The sequence below is a fragment of the Trichoderma asperellum genome, chromosome 2 (assembly GCF_020647865.1).
Source record: "Trichoderma asperellum chromosome 2, complete sequence".
NCBI lineage: Eukaryota > Fungi > Ascomycota > Sordariomycetes > Hypocreales > Hypocreaceae > Trichoderma > Trichoderma asperellum.
Genome location: NC_089416.1, coordinates 2,355,046 through 2,372,559, shown reverse-complemented (window position 1 = coordinate 2,372,559; position 17,514 = coordinate 2,355,046). Strand labels below are relative to the sequence as shown.

The following is a 17,514-nucleotide window of genomic DNA, read 5'->3' as shown; positions in this document are numbered from 1 at the left end:
TGCTCGTTCTGATATCGCCACTTCCACACAACAACAATGGATTATACTCAGTATCACGCGCTGGGCCACGGCGAGCCCCTCGATCCCAACGATCCCAACAAGACGTCGGCTCCGGCTCCTCAGCAGTTCCAGCAGCCGGTTCCTCCATCGCCATATGCACCTCAGGCAGCCTTCGGCGCTCCCCAGTATGGAGCTCACCTGGGCATGCCGCCGCCGCGAACTCCCAGCTACGGGCCACCGACTACTCCAGGCTATGGGCCGCCAATGACCCCAGGCTTCGCGCCGCAGACTCCTGGCTATGGTCCGCCGCAGAGCTTTCCTGGATCTCCAATGGCACCGCAGGATGGTGCCCTTGCAGCGCAGTTTGGGGGGATGAACTTGGGCGCCGATGCGGGGGGTGCCGCTTCCGCAAGGAAGAAGAAGAAGGATAGGCACGCCTACCATACCGTTGAGCCGACTGGCTCGTCACAGGCCTTCAATGGATTGCCACCAGGAACGCCTACCGAGCAGTTCCTCAATGTCAACAACCCGCAGGGCATTCCGGCTCTCGGGGGGCAATTTGCAAGTCCTCTGGCAAGCCCCATGCCGACGCCTCAGATGGCCAATCCAAACCAATTCCCGGTGCCTGTCGGAGCTCCATTCTCTCCCGCAAACCTTGCATCGTCACACGAATTTGCCGAACGCTATCTCACTGCCGACGACGACGACGAACCCATCGGGCCACCCACGGGCCCTGCGGGCTCCGGCGGCCAGCTCTCGGCAGACGACATGCCCAGTGTACCGGCGGCAAGAGACTCGATCCAACAGCACTTCTTCAAGAATGTGTACCCGACATTTGAGCGCCATGTTCCTCCTCCTGCAACAGTCTCGTTCGTAGCTTTTGACCAGGGCAATTCCTCCCCTAAATATACTCGACTCACGCTAAACAATATTCCAACAACGTCCGAGGGCCTCCACGCAACCGGTCTGCCTCTTGGCATGCTCATTCAACCCCTGGCTCCTCTCCAGGCCGGCGAAGCAGAAATCCCTGTCCTTGACTATGGAGAAGCCGGCCCGCCACGTTGCCGAAGATGTCGAGCCTACATCAACCCGTTCATGATGTTCCGATCTGGCGGCAATAAGTTTGTGTGCAACCTTTGCTCATACCCCAACGACACGCCGCCAGAGTATTTCTGCGCCATCAGCCCTCAAGGAGTGCGGCTAGACCGAGATCAACGACCAGAGCTTCACCGCGGTACTGTCGAGTTTGTTGTTCCCAAGGAGTACTGGACCAGAGAGCCGGTCGGCCTTAGGTGGTTGTTTGTCATCGATGTCACTCAAGAATCGTATAACAAGGGTTTCCTGGAGACATTCTGCGAAGGTATTCTCTCTGCCTTGTACGGAGGAGATGATGAGGAGAAAGACGAGAACAATGAGCCGAAGCGAAGGATACCCGAGGGAGCCAAAGTTGGCTTCATCACATACGACAAGGACATTCATTTTTACAACATCAACGTAAGTGGGATAATACTAAATGATTGAACGATTTTATATCGACTTGTTGACATTGGAAATCTAGCCACAACTAGACCAGGCGCATATGATGATTATGCCCGATTTAGAGGATCCATTCCTTCCTCTTGGCGAGGGACTCTTTGTCGATCCCTATGAATCAAAAGCCATCATCACCTCTCTGCTAACTCGTCTCCCTGAGATGTTTTCTACCATCAAAAACCCAGAACCTGCTCTGCTTGCTACGCTCAACGCTGCTGTGGCAGCGCTGGAGGCAACGGGAGGCAAGGTAATTTGCTCCTGCTCCAGTTTGCCTACTTGGGGCCCCGGTAGGCTGTTCATGCGTGATGATGGCAACCACCCTGGTGGCGAGCTGGACAAGAAGCTGTACACGACGGAGCACCCTGCTTGGAAGAAAGTCTCCGAGAAGATGACTTCCTCAGGAATTGGTGTCGACTTTTTCCTTGCTGCACCGTCTGGCGGTTATCTGGACGTTGCCACCATAGGCCATGTTGCTGCAACAACTGGTGGCGAGACTTTCTACTACCCCAACTTCATCTCTCCGCGAGATGGCGCCAAGCTGTCACTGGAGATCACGCATGCCGTTACGAGAGAAACAGGTTATCAGGCGCTCATGAAGGTCCGTTGTTCGAATGGACTGCAAGTGGAGGGGTACCATGGCAACTTCGTCCAGCATACTTTTGGCGCCGATTTAGAAATTGGAGTCATCGATGCGGACAAGGCGCTCGGTGTTTCCTTTAGCTACGACGGCAAGCTGGACCCGAAGCTGGATGCCCATTTCCAGACGGCTCTTCTCTACACTGCTGCGTCTGGCCAGCGGCGTGTACGATGCTCCAATGTGATTGCCAGCGTAAGCGATACATCCAAGGAGTCAAACACCAAAGAACAAGCTATTCGGCAGTGCATGAAGTTTGCTGATCAAGACGCCGTGATTGGTATCTTGGCCAAGGAGGCCAGCACTAAGCTTGCTACTACCTCAAGCAATCTTAAGGATATCAGGAATTGGTTGACGGAGCGAACAATTGATATCATGGCCAGTTATAGGAAGCATTCTGCGAATCAATACCCACCAGGCCAACTGGTCATGCCCGAAAAGCTAAAGGAATACTGCATGTACATGTTGGGTCTCTTAAAATGCAGAGCCTTCAAAGGTGGTGTGGAAAATTCAGATCGGAGAGTCCACGATCTTCGTATGATTAGGAGCATGGGGCCTTTGGAGCTCAGCTTGTATATCTACCCCAGGATGATTGCTATCCATAATCTTCAGCCTGAGGAAGGGTTTGCAGACGCAGAAACTGGTCAACTCAAGCTGCCGCCTTCTGTCCGAGCATCATTCTCACGCGTCGAGCAGGGTGGTGTTTATTTGGTAGATAACGGACAGCAGTGTTTGCTGTGGTTCCATTCTCTGACATCGCCAAACTTGATTACCGACCTCTTTGGCGAAGGCCACGACTCGCTCAAGGGCTTGGATGCCTACACATCATCACTTCCAGTGCTGGAGACCCACCTCAGCGCTCAGGTCCGCAACATCCTCGAGTTTTTGAAGAGCATGAGGGGATCCAAAGGCTTGACAATACAGTTGGCGCGCCAGGGAATTGACGGAGCAGAGTATGAATTTGCACGAACGTTGGTGGAAGATCGGAATAATGAAGCGCAAAGCTACGTCGATTGGCTCGTTCACGTTCACCGAGGAGTTCAGCTTGAGGTATGTTCTATGTAACAATGTTTTGTGCCCATCCCAATTCCTACTAGAATCTAATATGGCTAACCCTGGTGTTTTTCAATAGTTGAGCGGACAGCGTAAGAAGGATGATGGAGAAGCCACGGCTGTGATGGCAAACTTTGCGGGGCTGAGGCCATCGTACTGGTGAACAGTAGTCATTGCGTCGATTGTGAAGCTCCAAAAAAAGCAACCCAAATTTGTGCATTATTTATTGCTCGCTATCCCATAAGACTCTCATAAAGAAGAAAAGAGGTGTCTAGTATAGCCGGTGTGGGGGGAAGTCAACGCTGATTCATTCGCGAGGCGTACGCTTTAAGTAAATATGGCACAAATAGTGCCAGCACAATACGCAAATGCTAAATTGCCCCCCAATCCAAGCATTGAAAGTAATTGTTTTGATGTTTGACATTTGCGGGAGACGCTGCAACACTAATGTGTATGTATTGCGTTGCATTAATACGTCGTTAAATCTTTGCTACGGATAGCCTTTGTTTTATACTATATTAAAAATGAACATATACATGTTTTCTAGTTTTGATGCATATGAACCGATTCCTAGCACTGTCATTACTTTAAGTGATATAAACAAAAGGATAAGATAGTAAAGAAAGAAGTCAAAACTCAATTTGGAAAACGAGAGAGAGATCAATTTGGAAAAGAGAGAGAGAGAGAGAGAGAGAGAGAGAGGCCATTACTAAAAATTACGAAGCGAATCTCTCTCGCTTTGATGTGCTGCGTAGAACTAGGATTGTGGCGTAGCAACTCAGCCTGTCACCGAGTCATTGAGATACAATACGACATAACACGCCATTACGTGCGTATTGTGTAACCACCCCCGGAACGAACCCCCGAAGGATTCAGGTCGTGGCAAACAATTAGTTTGAAGTCAAGCCTCAAATTCGCCCTTCAGGCCTTTTTTTTTTTTTTTTTTTTTTTTTTCTTCGGAGATGTACTCCGTACAGCCATTCGGCTGAAATTAAAGTCCGTTTTTGCCTCTTTTTCCCTTTCAGTTCTTTTTACGGGGGAGGAGCCGAGAGGGGGCCAGAAAATGGGGTTTTTGTTTCAGTTTGATTATGGTGAGATGGCAAGTTGGAATTTTTTCCCCAAGCAAGGGAGAGGAAGAGAGGACACAAACTAACAAGTACTGAGTGGTTGCGGGAAGGAAGTAGTTTAGATAAATTAATCTCATGATTTTCTGGTTACCAAAAGAGTAGGAATTGGTAAGCAAATCTACAGTAAAATACCAGATAGGGAATTTTCCCCCGGCTCGATAAATCCTACTTGCTGCCTGTTGCTGTGCTGCTGAGGATCCGTCTACCGTTCGCATGCATATGGGGGCGGGAGCCGCAGTCTTACTTTCGGCCGAGCGAAAGGACCGATCTCCATGATATCAAGGAGGTGCAGCAGGCTATTGTGGCCAGTAAAAGGGCTCTATCTTCCTACCTTAATCGACTACCAATATCTACTCTGTACTGTGGTGAAGATGACCATATATAGAACATTGCGGCGTATAATTTTCTCGCTCAGTCATGGAAAGAGATCAGGTTTACTGTGTAATCGGAATAGCGAGGCGCGTTGACTCAAATAAAAGTTCACTAATACACAACTAGGCAACCTAAAACGGATATTTGTTCCTCTGAGATTCAGCTTTCACGTACTAGTTGTAAAGTAAAAGGCTAAGGATTATAGAGCTGAGAGAGAGAGATGAAGAAGAAACATGGCGGGGTGGACCTAAAAAAAATGTCAGGGAAACAAAAGAGACAAGACACGATGAAAGGCGAACCGTAACCCACAGCCTTATGCTGTCAAGGATTCCTCCTTAGGCCACACCTGCGTTGCTGTGGAGGAGGGGTGCAGTCCAAAAAAACCGATGGTCAGGATTCCTGCTTTGCCCACGCTATTTCATGCCCTAGCCTAGTTGTCGCGATACGGATCGTGTCCGTGAGAGGAGCTTGGACGGAAAATCATGTACATGGTCGCAGTACTATTGCGCCGATAGTCTCTGCTTTACATGGAACAGCAAGTGGTCAGAAAACATGTATGAGAAGCGATTGCGAATGCTCAGTACACATATATTGAACAGTAAATGGTCAGCCCACAGATGCTGAATAATTAGCACACAATGTTATTGGTTGCCAGCATCTATGCTGCGAGATATCTTTGACCTTTCGACAAGTTCGTTTGCTAAAGAAGCTCTGGCGCGGGAGGAACGAGAGGCCCATTGATGATTGATGCGGGCTAAATGTTTCTTGGTCGACTTTGGCCTGAGTGACATGTCATATCTGCTTAGTTGCTGCTTTAGTATTGTATACTAGCATGTATTAGCCTTCCTATTTTATGGTTGTCGTGTGTTTGTGTGTGTGTGAAGGAGGGAGAGAGGAGAAAAAAAAGGGGGGTGGCGGCGCTTGTAAGGAGAGCGTTTAAAGATACGCATGTGTGTAAACGCGATACGACTTGTGCGCCATCTTAACGTCCGATGGATGAGCGACCTGCGTAATCTTGCCCGCTGAGCCGTTTTCCCGTACCGAGATCGCAATCTGACGATGTCTCGTAAAATCAACAAAGTAGTACGCATTATTGAAAGTAGCGAGGCAAGAGTGCTAGGAAAGATGTGCTGCTCAGTCACCACCACCATCATCACACTGCTAGAACAACAGCGGCGGAGAGCTGGTGACATTCGCCAAGACGTCTGAAGAGGGAAAGCAATTGCGAGCCCCCCACTGGCATCTTCAGATGACAGTGGGTAGGACGGGGACATTGCGTAAAAACATAGCGCGTCCTCGTACGAGTGCGTGTTCTCTTACGGAGTACCCCGAGCACCCGTTGATATTAACACCAAGCGTACATATTGTACGGGTATGGCTATGAAGCTAATGCAAATTTGGCGTTGCCTTGTCCCATGCGTTGCGCTTCTTACAACGCAGATGCCGGCCTTCCTAATGGATGAAAGCAGCTAGATGCTAGTCAGGCTCCCGTGCGGCCGCAGAATTTAAGCCCCGAAGAACGCTTGTTGCGCCACTGGCACCCTCTGGACATGGTGGTGTTTCTTTTGCGTAACTAGCTTGTGTATCTTGGATATCTCAGTATTGTATAGCATAGGGAGTTGGAAGGAAGTTGGGAGCTAGTTGGAAGGATTGTGCGAGTTCCGCAATTTCCGTTGATGAGGGTGAGGTATGCAATCCCCGCTAATGCAACATTGCTACCTAAAAGAGAGGGGGGGGAGAGAAAGGAGAGAGAGAGAGTCTTCCAAGAGCTTCCCAGATCCTCGGGTGGAGCAGCCCAGACTCCAGAGGTTATGCACTGCAACGCTTCCTCGTTTTTTGCTTTCATTCCGCACAGCGACATGCTACGGCTGAATGCAGCAAACATGGGAACGGGGGCCGTTCCTCATGACTAGTGGTGGAGGCCGGGAGGATTACATGACTTGTCTGAGGGCCGGGAGGGTTGCAAGCAGATCGGCGATGATGCATATGTAGCTCCCCTGCTCCCCTACATGGGGGAAATGGTTGTGAGTATTGGTAGTATTTGCCAGTTCAAATACGTATTCCGTATATGTAGGCGACCCGGCCCCCGCTTCTAGACGGCCAGGCTGTATTTTCGATAGAACCATAACCCTTGCAACTCAAACGGCTGGTGCAGCTAGCGATGTTCACTAACTCAACCAAGTCATCACAATCACACGCCTGGATATAGCGTCCCGGTAATGGATATCTGCAGATCGAGTTAGCCGCGAATCACAGAAGGCCATGATATTTTAGCGCTCTGCCCATCCAGCTTTCACCGGTTTCGATTAGCATCAGTCGGCTAACGCATACAATGCAAGGGATTCCAGAAAGACGAGCTCTGGTGATAGCACTGCGGAACTCCGGAACGCGACGGAGATATCCTGGTAGCTTATCCAAGGCGGTATCCTCACTTGGTTCGGAAAGAGCACGGAACACGAAGTACTAGAGCAGATGATTCAATGCCAATAGCTCGTCTTTGGGGTCATTTGCTAACATACGAGTAAGCATCGGTATCCTCATACTCCTGTGTCATAATGTCAAATTACTTTGGTCCGCCTAGACTTTGTGTTCGTGTTTTCTGGCAGTCAAGTGACGGTCACTTCAGGTCATAAATTGAGCCTTGAAGGAAAAAGGAAAGGAAGGGTAAAAAAGAAAAGAAGAGTAAAAAGGTAGGAAATAAAAAGCCACCATAGACCTAGTATGAGAGTGCTTGTAGACACTAGCCCCCAAAGCTGGCACCCCAGGCGCCCCTTGTGTCGTAGTGCCATTCTTTGTCTCAGCCAGCTCATTCCCAGCGAAGGGGGGTCTGATGTCAGCTGTCTGTCTTCTGTCACAAAATTATTGACGTCTGCGCATCTTTGATTTCAGGGAAAAGGAAATGGGGCCTCTTGCTTGGGTTCACCGCACCTTGGCAGCTCCGAGAGCCAGCTGGGGGTGCTTGACCTCAGCCCGCCCGCAACCACTTTGCATCAGCAGCCAACCAATCACACGCGCACAATGGCTCCATGAGAAGGCAAAAAGAGACATAAGTTACACAAAAGGAAAGAGCTTATCCTGATATGTGATACCCTTGATAGAATAGTCTAGCCCATCCATCCAAACCTATCCACCCGCATACATACCGAACCATCCTCCTAGTGCCCCAACCCCAGACGCTCAAGTCCTTCTCCGCCTGAAGCAGGAGAGGACACCAAACGGCCAATAAATTTTCAAAGACATACAAGGCCACCAATAGCGAACAAATACAGCTCTCCCCCCTCTCTGTAACAACTCACTTTTAATCAAGCTCCAATAAAGAAAAGGAAGGGAGAAAAGAGAGAGAGAGAGAGAGAGAGAGAGAGAGAGAGAAGGCGAAAATGGGAAAGGGATGGGGGAAGGGACTTTTGCCTAGCGTTGAAACGTCAGTTGAAAGCCTTCCAGCCCTGGTTGCCCACCTCCGTCTTCGCCAGATGCCCTCCTCGTAACTATTCCATAGATGCCATCACGGCAGCAACGAAAAGGCTTCATGAAGTAATCATGTCAAGACCGTATCGGGGATCTGGCCGGCAAAGAACACGCTCAATTTCCTCACAGTCAAAAGTGTGCTCAAAGATTTCCATGTCAGTAGCGCCGTTTACACCAAGGCCAAGAGGCATCTTTGTCTTTGAAATGCTGCTACTCTTTCGGTCTTTCTTGGCCATTTCCTCATGGATCAAGCGAGTCGTGCTCTGGGTGGGATCTTCAAAGACGAAAACAACGTAGGAGAATTGCCCACGGAGATCCGGGTCAAATAGGAAAATATCCCGCCAGATTTCCGCAAGTTCCTTGGGTGGATTGCGATAACCATTGCCGAGGCCAAAATCGCCAATCACAACTCGATCGTAGTTGTTGTATAAGCAAATCCGAAGGGCGCCCCGGATCTTTTCCCGTATCATGTCCCGCTCTTCCGAGAAGGAATACTTGGTTCCATTCTCTTTGAGTTTGGGCCAGCGTGTTGGCGGGACGGAGATGACTGGCAGGTCGTACCAGCGATCGAGTGGCTCGTAGCGATCGTGAGGCCCACGGCATACTACCACTGAGTCTGAGAGAATAGCTCCAACAGATGGGATAGGATAGTTGATGACCTCTCCCGTCGCAGGCCAGGGGCTGCCCAGCGTAGCGGAGAGGTTGCTTCGTCGGCACAGCTTCTCTTCATAGCCAGAACAACCAGTCTCCCAGTCTCCCCCCGGACGTCGCTCATTCGCGGCGCAGAGGAAAGGGACCCGAATTCTTGGTCCTCTTGCTCCTTCACTAGTCTCACTATCCATGGTGGCATAGTAGATGGCTTTCATGACAGGATCACCAGATTCTACCCGAAACTGTGGAGGACGAGTACTCGGCTTCTGGCGCGGGATATCGAGCTGCGCCGCAGGATGTCGATAAAGAATGGAGTACGGTGGAAACATTTCCGAGTAGTTTGCTTTGACTAGAGGTATAAAGTTCCTCTTTGTATCGGCCGCCACATCGGACGGCCTTACCTTGCTTGATCTAGTTGGAGCCATACTCAAAGACTGTGCCTAGGCAATAGCAAAGGGTGTAGCAGAGTAAGCAAAGGGGACAAAGACGAGATGCAAGCCGGATTGTAAAGAAAGGTGTGCAGGTTTAATAATAATTTGAGGGCTCGATGTTTGTTTTGCGTTCTCAGGGAAGTAAAACCATTTCGCAGGGCGGGCGAAGCGCATTTATATATCACTGTCTCAGCCTGATATGAATTCCCTTTTTTTTTTCTCTGCCCTTGTTTCCTCTTCTTCAAGCAGTTGCCAGTGACCAATGAGGCAGGCAGTGATTCAGAGGCGAACATCCATAGAGAGAGTGAAGCGAGGTGTAGGGGCTGCAATTAATTGTACGACCCAATATGTCCAGAATCTGAACCAAATGTTTAGAACAAAAACCAACGACAGGCGAGCAGACAGGGTTAGAAGGATCAACTCAGAGGCCCGTGATGTTCAAGTTGAAAAGAGCGTCAAGTATCGCTTGAAAGACCGCCGCTAGGGGGGCTAGATGATGTCTCGCCGGCAAGACAGGAATACATACCGGGACCCACGAGGGCGCCAGCAGCCAAACTGGCGGGACACGCACGGTGGGAGGTATTAACGTCCAGGATAGAGTAAGGAGTATTTGACCCTTGGATCAGAGACCTGCGGGATCTCAACAGCACTGGTCCTGGCCGACAGCCCCCGGTCGAAAGCCAGAGAGACATGATACGGTGTGCCCCGCGGGCCTCTTAGACATTCTTGGACAGCGTTCATGGTTCACTATGAAGCTTCTGGCTTCACACCACTGGGGGTACCCAGTGGGCGGAGCCGAATGCGCTTGCTCATTGGGTTCGATAAGGGCCAGCAACGGCAAGAATACGTCCAGGCGAGCATAGCGGACGGAAGTCATGACGAGGCGCACTCGTGACTGTTGCTTTTGGCATAGGCCGGAGTGTAGCTGCGGACGCATGCGCATAAGATCTGTGATACCTCATCTCGCCCTGTTGAACCTTGCAAGGATCTGAACTAGTCTGCGTCGGCGCAGGACAAGGGCCGGGGGGTTCGAGGCCCCCGGGTCTGGGTGACGGATCTGCCGTACGTGTGGTATTTATTGTATGGCACGCACACTCATGAGGCCAAGAGCAGCGGCTATGTCTTGTTGGGCGTTGCTGGTCGTATCGACGGCCCAATCCCAGGGCACTCGCTTGGGATGGGCATGATGCTCGGCGGCGGGCTGAGGATTGGAGATGGACGGCCAGCCTCGAGCTGAGACATGCAAAGACCAGCTGGTTGGACGATCACTAGCCGGGACGCCGCCTACAGCTTATCAAGAGCCAATCTCGTGGAAGCGACATGGCTTCTTCTGGATATGATGAGAAGGGCCGTAGTCGCCAGACAGGTGGTGGGTGCGAGTGGAACATGGCGTCTTTCTCACGGCCATTCAGAGGAGGCGCTCATCACTCGGTGGCCGCCAGCCAACAAGACAAGAGAGGAGAAGGGAGATTAGGCGGGCGAAGGATGCGAAACGCCCTCCCAGAGCATGCGTTTCGGCTATCCAGAGCCTTGCAAGAGGCAGAGGCGAGGCGGCGTTGAGGTCTGTTCTGTGCAGTGTGCAGGCAAGCAAACATGTCGAGCGCACCTCGTCGACGATGCCTTGCCGTTGGCGGTTGACGTGCTGTAGCATGCCTACCCAGGTCCCTAAGTCCCTACTAAGGCTAGTAGCAGGTAAGGTTCTTGGGCAATCTCCCGCGGCTAGAGTACACGCTACAGTACGCTCGCTCAGGCAGCGGGTACTAAATATGAGGCGAGAGCGATGAGGCGGCACCATGCAAGATACCTGCAGCGGCTGGTAGCCAGGCTGCAAGGAGGAATACGCCTCTAACGGTGGCTATCCGCAACGCCACAGCACCACTACCTGGCGCTACCGAGATGCCTTTTCTTTCTCCTTTCATTAGCGCTGCTGTCTATCTTGACAGCCTAGCACTGCTTCTACTTGATATCATAGACAACGAGAGCACCGGGAGGGTGGAAAGCCAGGCATAGAGAACCAATGCTAGTACTCGAATGCAATTACATGTAGAGCAGCACTGGCCAAGACGCATCTCATAGTGCATGCGCCAGGTATACGCTAATAACGTTGCGTGGTACCACCATTCACCGCTCTGGGCCTACAGCCAGCGGCGCAACAGTTTTTCCTTTTTTTCTCATTCTGCCAAATCCCTGCTCCCAGCTCTCAGCCCACCAAAAAAGCAACCTCTCTGCAATCTAAAGACGAAACATATGACAGCCACTGGCTTGCAATACGGCGCAGAACCAAAGACAAACCCTGCGCCATCTCCCTGCCGGCCTGAAAGGAGGGCACACGTCATGAGACGGACTGCCCACGTTCTGCTGCCTTGCTGAAGCCCCCGTGAGCGGCCAACATCCAACCATGTCTCATCCCTTCCGCCTGCTTGCCAGGCGCTACCGACGCCATCCTTTTCCTTATAGGCGATGCTATTCGGTGCGTGTCCCTGGCGACGGTGGCGGCGAGGGCCAGAGCTTCCGGGACATCAGGACAGTGGCAGACTTGAAAGAATGGCAGCCTGAACGCCGTGTCTCGGATGTGCAAGTCTGCGGCTGGGTCAGGTCGGTTCGCAAGAGCTCCAGTGTGCGGTTCGTTGACATCACAGACGGGTCGTCCATGAGGCCAATGCAGGCTGTGATTGACAAGAGCTTGGCCGCAGAGTACGTCAGCCCTCGTCCCGGCATTATGGCGAGCAGCAGCTGACAGGCCTCGTAGTATACGCCCAGGTGCAGCCGTTCGCCTCACGGGCGTCTGGCACAGTAGCGCCTCTAAATTGCTGTCCAACGTAGAGTCTCAAGGTGACAGCCTTGCTCGTCGTAGTCCAATTGCAGGCATCCAAACCCCGGCTGGCCACCAGCCGAGTTCGAACAACCCCGGCCGCAGTTCAGAACAGGCCTCAGCAGCAAGCTTGCCGCCGTCATCGTCCTCGATATCAGTGCAAGAAGGAGGGGCGTCTAGCACCACGGTAACAAGCCGTGGCCAAACCCAGGCCTCAGCTATGGCTGAATTACAAGTCAGCCAGGTGGAAATCCTCGGCTCGTCTGATCCCCATGTAAGGCTGAAGCCGTTTTGCAAATAGTTTCCCCCCTGAAGCAAGCGTTCATCTATTCTGACGTTTTTCAAGACATATCCAATTCAGAACAAGTATCAAACACCAGAAAGCTTGCGAGCAATATCCCATCTTCGGCCGCGAACTCCTCTCAACTCGACACTGCTTCGGCTAAGGTCAGATGCCATGGCCATCCTAACCCAATTTTTCTTCAATGAGCAGTTTCAGCAGACCCACCCCCCGATCATCACCTCATCAGACTGCGAGGGTGCTGGTGAAGCATTCACCGTCAAGAGCGGCGCGCCTTCCGAGTTCTTCAGAGACCCCAAGTACCTCACTGTCTCATCACAGCTTCATCTAGAGGCTCTAGCTCAAGCGCTGGGAAATGTATGGACTCTATCGCCTACCTTCCGAGCCGAGCAAAGTGACACCTCTCGGCACCTGAGTGAGTTTTATATGCTTGAAGCTGAAATGAGCTTCGTTCAAGACATGGATGAGGTCATGGACCTCGCCCAAAAAATGCTGGCGTCGCTTGCTAGCGGGCTCAGCCAGCGCAGTGCCGCGCAGGAACTCGAAAAGCACCGGCTTGATTCCAGAGACCCTGCGGAACGTTTAGCATTTGAGGACCTTGTAGATATCAAGGAACTACAACAGCGATGGAGGGGTCTTATGGCGCCGACTAGATGGCCACGGGTGACGTACACAGAAGCCATCAAAATCCTCGAACCCGTGGCCCATATGTTCGAACATAAGCCCGTCTGGGGATCAGGCCTTCAGTCAGAACATGAAAAATACTTGGCTGAGAAGATCGGATATGATGCAGCAAGCGACGCGTTGCTACCCATCTTTGTCACCCAATACCCACGAGATATCAAAGCTTTCTACATGCTCCAGTCACAGTCTCCCCCGCCTCAGGGGCAGACGGTCGATTGCTTCGACCTCCTTGTTCCTAATCTTGGAGAGCTTGCGGGAGGATCCATGAGGGAGTATCGGCTTGCCCAACTTGAGGACAACATGCGCTTGCATGGCCTAGAGGTCCCAACACACCGGAAAGCCAGATCCAACGACATGGGGTGGTATCTAGATCTGAGACGCTGGGGATGTCCTCCCCATGGAGGATTTGGTCTTGGGTTTGACCGCCTGTTAAGCTATTTGACTGGTGTACCCAACGTCCGTGATGTAGTGCCATTTCCACGCCATTTCGAGCGCTGCGATTGCTAAATGCGGCTATCTTTTCGACTCTCCGTGGCACATCAAGCTTCGTCACTAAGACAGGACATTGCCCCGACGTCTCGGGAAATGATAAGCAACCAGCCTGTTGTGCTCGTCAATGCTTGCCTACCTCGGACTGTTTCATTTCAGGCAAGCCTGCTCGCACAGCAGCAGCAAACGGCGATCTGCGTCAGGGGACCGATTGCATGACGCAACGCCACGCCGCGACTTATTGTTACACTACGTAACCCGATCTTGGGGTTCAAAGACGAGAAGGGCTTTGTGGGAAGCTGCATGTGCCAATGTTCAAGTCTCTTTTCTTATTTATATCTGAGCACCTTACGCGCGAGGCGGGGGGGCCGACACTGATGCTCCGGTAGCGATTGGATCCCACTCAGCGAGCGTGGTTGCCACTCATGAATGGAGAAATTAGATCTTGTGTGACTTGGCCATCTGCGACAATGGGCGCGATTATGCGGGAAGGCGATGAGATTCTTTTCATTTGGTGTTCGGCGACTTGCATTATTTCTACTCTCAGCCCCAGCCTCACCTATTATGTTCAGAGATATGCTACCCAAACCCAAGTATTGGCTCCCTTTTTCCTAGTCACGATAACACAGCTTATGATGAACGTGACGCTGCAGGGACGCATCTAGCCGTGCTGCGGTGGATTCGGAGATCTGATTTTGTTGTATTCCGTTCAAATATTACCAAATTGGGACCGTACATGGATAGGGTATGTATGAATGCATAGGATGAAGAAGAAGAAGAATACGTTTGAGAAGCCCTCATCTCGTACTATGATACCAGCTTGACTTGTTGGCTATATGTAAGATACTGTAAAACACGCTGTTTGGATGATGAAATGGAGAATAAAAACCCCCCTATCAATTATCAGAGAATGGCGAATAAGTTGTGTCGAACCCCTGCTCCATTGAAAAAGTGACTACAGCATATTTGAACAGAGCTCCAGGAGATATTGATCCCGCAGCTACCACAACTCATTTGCTTTATGGACGATGCTATGGACATGGAGTTCAAGGCTAGCCTTTGGGTATATACTTGGAAGACGGCGACCGGCTCCGCGGCTCGCTCTATAGAACAAGCATATTCATTATATATAATTCTACAGCGAAACAGAGGAAGCAATGGTATCATAGCACTTAGTATCATGTATGAAGGCACTCAGTCACTGACAGATGAAACCCCGTAGCTACAGACCCTGCCTACCGAGTAGCTTTGATTCCCAAATCTAGCAAGTACCATCACCGCCGTCGCTAAGACAATCAAAAGCACCGAATCTTGGGATCTCTAATCATCCAAAGCTGAGTTATTTGTTCCTTACCTATTTGAGGCTTGCAGCCATCCCTAGGCGTCAGCTCAGCTTCAACTTATTGCCCGCACACCCAGCGTTTACCAGAGCCTCGCCAGATTTTTTGCGGTATATGGGTGTGCGCCCCGGAGAAGCATTTTTCGTTCTTACAAACGACGACATTTTGAACAGGATTCCTTCCCATGCAAGTTTCACTTGCCGGACAACCGAGTGGAAAAGAACCATCTGTAATTTTGCCCAATCGCTTCCTACGAATATGCCGCGGTCTTGTCGATATCCGCAGTATCCGCAGCTGTGGCGGAGGATTCATGGTGAACTAGAGAGCATGATGATGCCCTCGTGCGGGTTAATTGCTATTGGAAGTAGCGCGGGCATTGCATGGGGAAATCAAATATCGCCCCCAATGACAGAAACCGAGACGCCTCCCAGCGCTGAGCTAACACCTGCTGAAAGACCACGGGCGGCGCCACGAAGGAGATGGTTGCGTGTTTAGCTGTTTGTCATTTGAAATGCCTCAGCCGTTTGATAAGGCCCCCCCCCCCTCTTCAGCTCCAGCTCGAAGCAGCCAGGCCAACGGGTATCAACAGCAAGCCAGGGCTTGAGCAGAAGGTCGGTACGCGCTACCCCGTATTTCTCAAGGGTCTTTTTGCTTGTTTCCAGCCCTTGAAGACGCCACGGAGAAGCTCGGCCGGCGAGCCAACAGACCATTTGATAACTAGTGGCGTGGCGCAACGAATAGCGCATCCAAAAGGGCAAAGGAACGATGCAGCAAAGGGTTTTGTTGGAACCAGGCCTTGCTTTCAGCCAGCCTAGGAATTTGGGCAGGACATGGGGTTGGGACTGGGCTTTTTCTGATGGGGGCCAGTTTCGCATAAGCATAATCAACCATATCTGGATGAATCCACATGGGAGCCAAACGCACATGGGACTGTCAGCGCACACAAGCACAGTACAAGCGTCACTTTTATCTTATTCCTTACTTGCTTGCTTTTTTTTCTTTAATCCTTGCTTGTGGCCGGAGCGGGAAAAAAGAGGCGAATGACCCCCTTCCTCGTTCGAACGGATTTGCTTCTGCTGGAAGCATCGCCTGCTGAGCTAGGGATTATTTGAGACGCAAAAGGCTGAAGGGGCCGTTGACGCTGTGGCTTTTTCCTTTCCCCTGTTGGCGAAGTGCTTTTTTTTTTTTTTTTTTTTCCTTTTACCGGTTGGTGGGGGGAGGAGTATAGTAATCTAGAAGAAGGACAGGAATCTTTGGAGAAAATGGAGGGGAAGCTGGGCCGCCGTGCCGTACGAACCGAGTTGGCGTGGGAGGGGGTGGGTTTGAGATAATAAAACCAGGAAAAAGAATACACACTGCAAGAGAGGAATAAATGGAGGGGGGAGGGGGCGTGGGGAGAAGAGAAGAGGGAATAAGAAGGGGGAAAAGAAAATAAAAGAAAAGAAAATAAAATAAAATAAAACAACCGCATAGGATTGTTTGTTTAAGCTGGAGTAATTCGTACCGATAGTAGGAAAGGCAGAGAGAATGTCAGTAGACGAGGCTGTTACCGAAAAGGGTAACCTCGAGGCAGCGCATTGGCGGTTGAGCCTATCTGTGAGCCGCTGGTTATGCAAGTTGCACAAGACGGAGCTTAGGCGGGATGCTACGTATTCTCTGCTGCGAGATTAGGCAAAAAGGCTTGTTTTGCCATTGTGAGACTCGTGCGAGGGCCCTTTCATGTGTCTATTCCGGATGCTAGATGCCGGTGATGAAACGCTAGCAGGAATGGGGACAGCGCTTGATGCAAAGGAAGCATATCCGAATGAATAAGCATACGCCCGAGTTCGATTTCTATCAGTCCGGAGTTATAGGCGGAGGCTGCTCCATGTAGTATCCATCACCCAAAACTCGGCTAGACTAAGCACATACGAGGAGGAGGATGCATCTGCAGTAATACGAACTACCTAGGTATTTTTGCTTGCTTACTGGCTACCTTATTCTTCTACTGTAGGATTAAATAGCAGAGTCCCAAAATTTTAAATGTCTTCCAATTTTAAATCAATTCAATTTCCTCTTCCTACTTATGTAGATATATATGTATACATACACCTTGGCAACAGACGTGCTCCGAATGATGCAGTAGCACAACATCTCATCAAATAGACGAACTGTTTTGCAATATGTACCATCTATAGACAACAATAACAGTTATACATTAGAAGCTAAGAATGACAGAATTGGAATCGTCCAGGAACTGAACCTCTTCTTTATTTGAAAAAAAAAAAAAAAAAAAAAAAAAAAAATAGAAGCATGCGTGCGAACCATTATGGATCCATGTCAGCGAGGCTTAGGATAGTTGATTACTACTCAATCTTGCCAGAAATTGCAAGACACTCCTGCGCTGATTACGTACAGTAGTGATAAATTCGGATATGCAATAATGCGCTCACTTCATCTCCGAGATACCTACTAGGTGGCATGTATCCAGCACGAAGTATGCATGATGTGCCATTGAGCTTCGAATCTGGTCGTTGATATGAGAGAGTATATGAAGGCGGAATGACTAGAGGCATCAAATTTCAGTGGCTAGCTCGAGCAAATAAGCTTAAAACTGAGCCAAATGTAGAGATTTACATATGT

The 17,514-nt window shown here is 50.5% G+C and overlaps 5 protein-coding genes across 5 annotated transcripts; 2 read left to right on the top strand and 3 right to left on the bottom strand.

Moving 5' to 3' along the window:
* Nucleotides 1–36: 36 nt before the first annotated feature.
* Nucleotides 37–3,383, top strand: TrAFT101_003096 (uncharacterized protein; the record flags this gene model as incomplete). Its single annotated transcript, XM_024906155.2, has 3 exons — nt 37–1,494; nt 1,559–3,217; nt 3,300–3,383. 3 exons carry the CDS (start codon nt 37–39, stop codon nt 3,381–3,383), a joined length of 3,201 nt encoding a protein of 1,066 aa, XP_024764224.2.
* Nucleotides 3,384–6,292: 2,909 nt separating this feature from the next.
* On the bottom strand, nt 6,293–6,604 carry TrAFT101_003095 (uncharacterized protein; the record flags this gene model as incomplete). Its single annotated transcript, XM_066126779.1, has 1 exon — nt 6,293–6,604. One exon carries the CDS (start codon nt 6,602–6,604, stop codon nt 6,293–6,295), a length of 312 nt encoding a protein of 103 aa, XP_065982886.1.
* Nucleotides 6,605–6,811: 207 nt separating this feature from the next.
* On the bottom strand, nt 6,812–7,273 carry TrAFT101_003094 (uncharacterized protein; the record flags this gene model as incomplete). Its single annotated transcript, XM_066126778.1, has 4 exons — nt 6,812–6,824; nt 6,893–6,946; nt 7,051–7,182; nt 7,239–7,273. The coding sequence occupies 4 exons, from the start codon at nt 7,271–7,273 to the stop codon at nt 6,812–6,814; spliced, it is 234 nt and encodes a 77-aa protein (XP_065982885.1).
* Nucleotides 7,274–8,243: 970 nt separating this feature from the next.
* TrAFT101_003093 (uncharacterized protein) lies at nt 8,244–9,260 on the bottom strand (the record flags this gene model as incomplete). Its single annotated transcript, XM_024899511.1, has 1 exon — nt 8,244–9,260. One exon carries the CDS (start codon nt 9,258–9,260, stop codon nt 8,244–8,246), a length of 1,017 nt encoding a protein of 338 aa, XP_024764223.1.
* A 2,210-nt stretch (nt 9,261–11,470) lies between these two features.
* On the top strand, nt 11,471–14,990 carry TrAFT101_003092 (uncharacterized protein). Its single transcript, XM_024906154.2, has 3 exons — nt 11,471–11,960; nt 12,016–12,352; nt 12,425–14,990. Exons 1-3 carry the CDS (start codon nt 11,665–11,667, stop codon nt 13,568–13,570), a joined length of 1,779 nt encoding a protein of 592 aa, XP_024764222.2. The 5' UTR covers nt 11,471–11,664; the 3' UTR covers nt 13,571–14,990.
* Nucleotides 14,991–17,514: the final 2,524 nt, after the last annotated feature.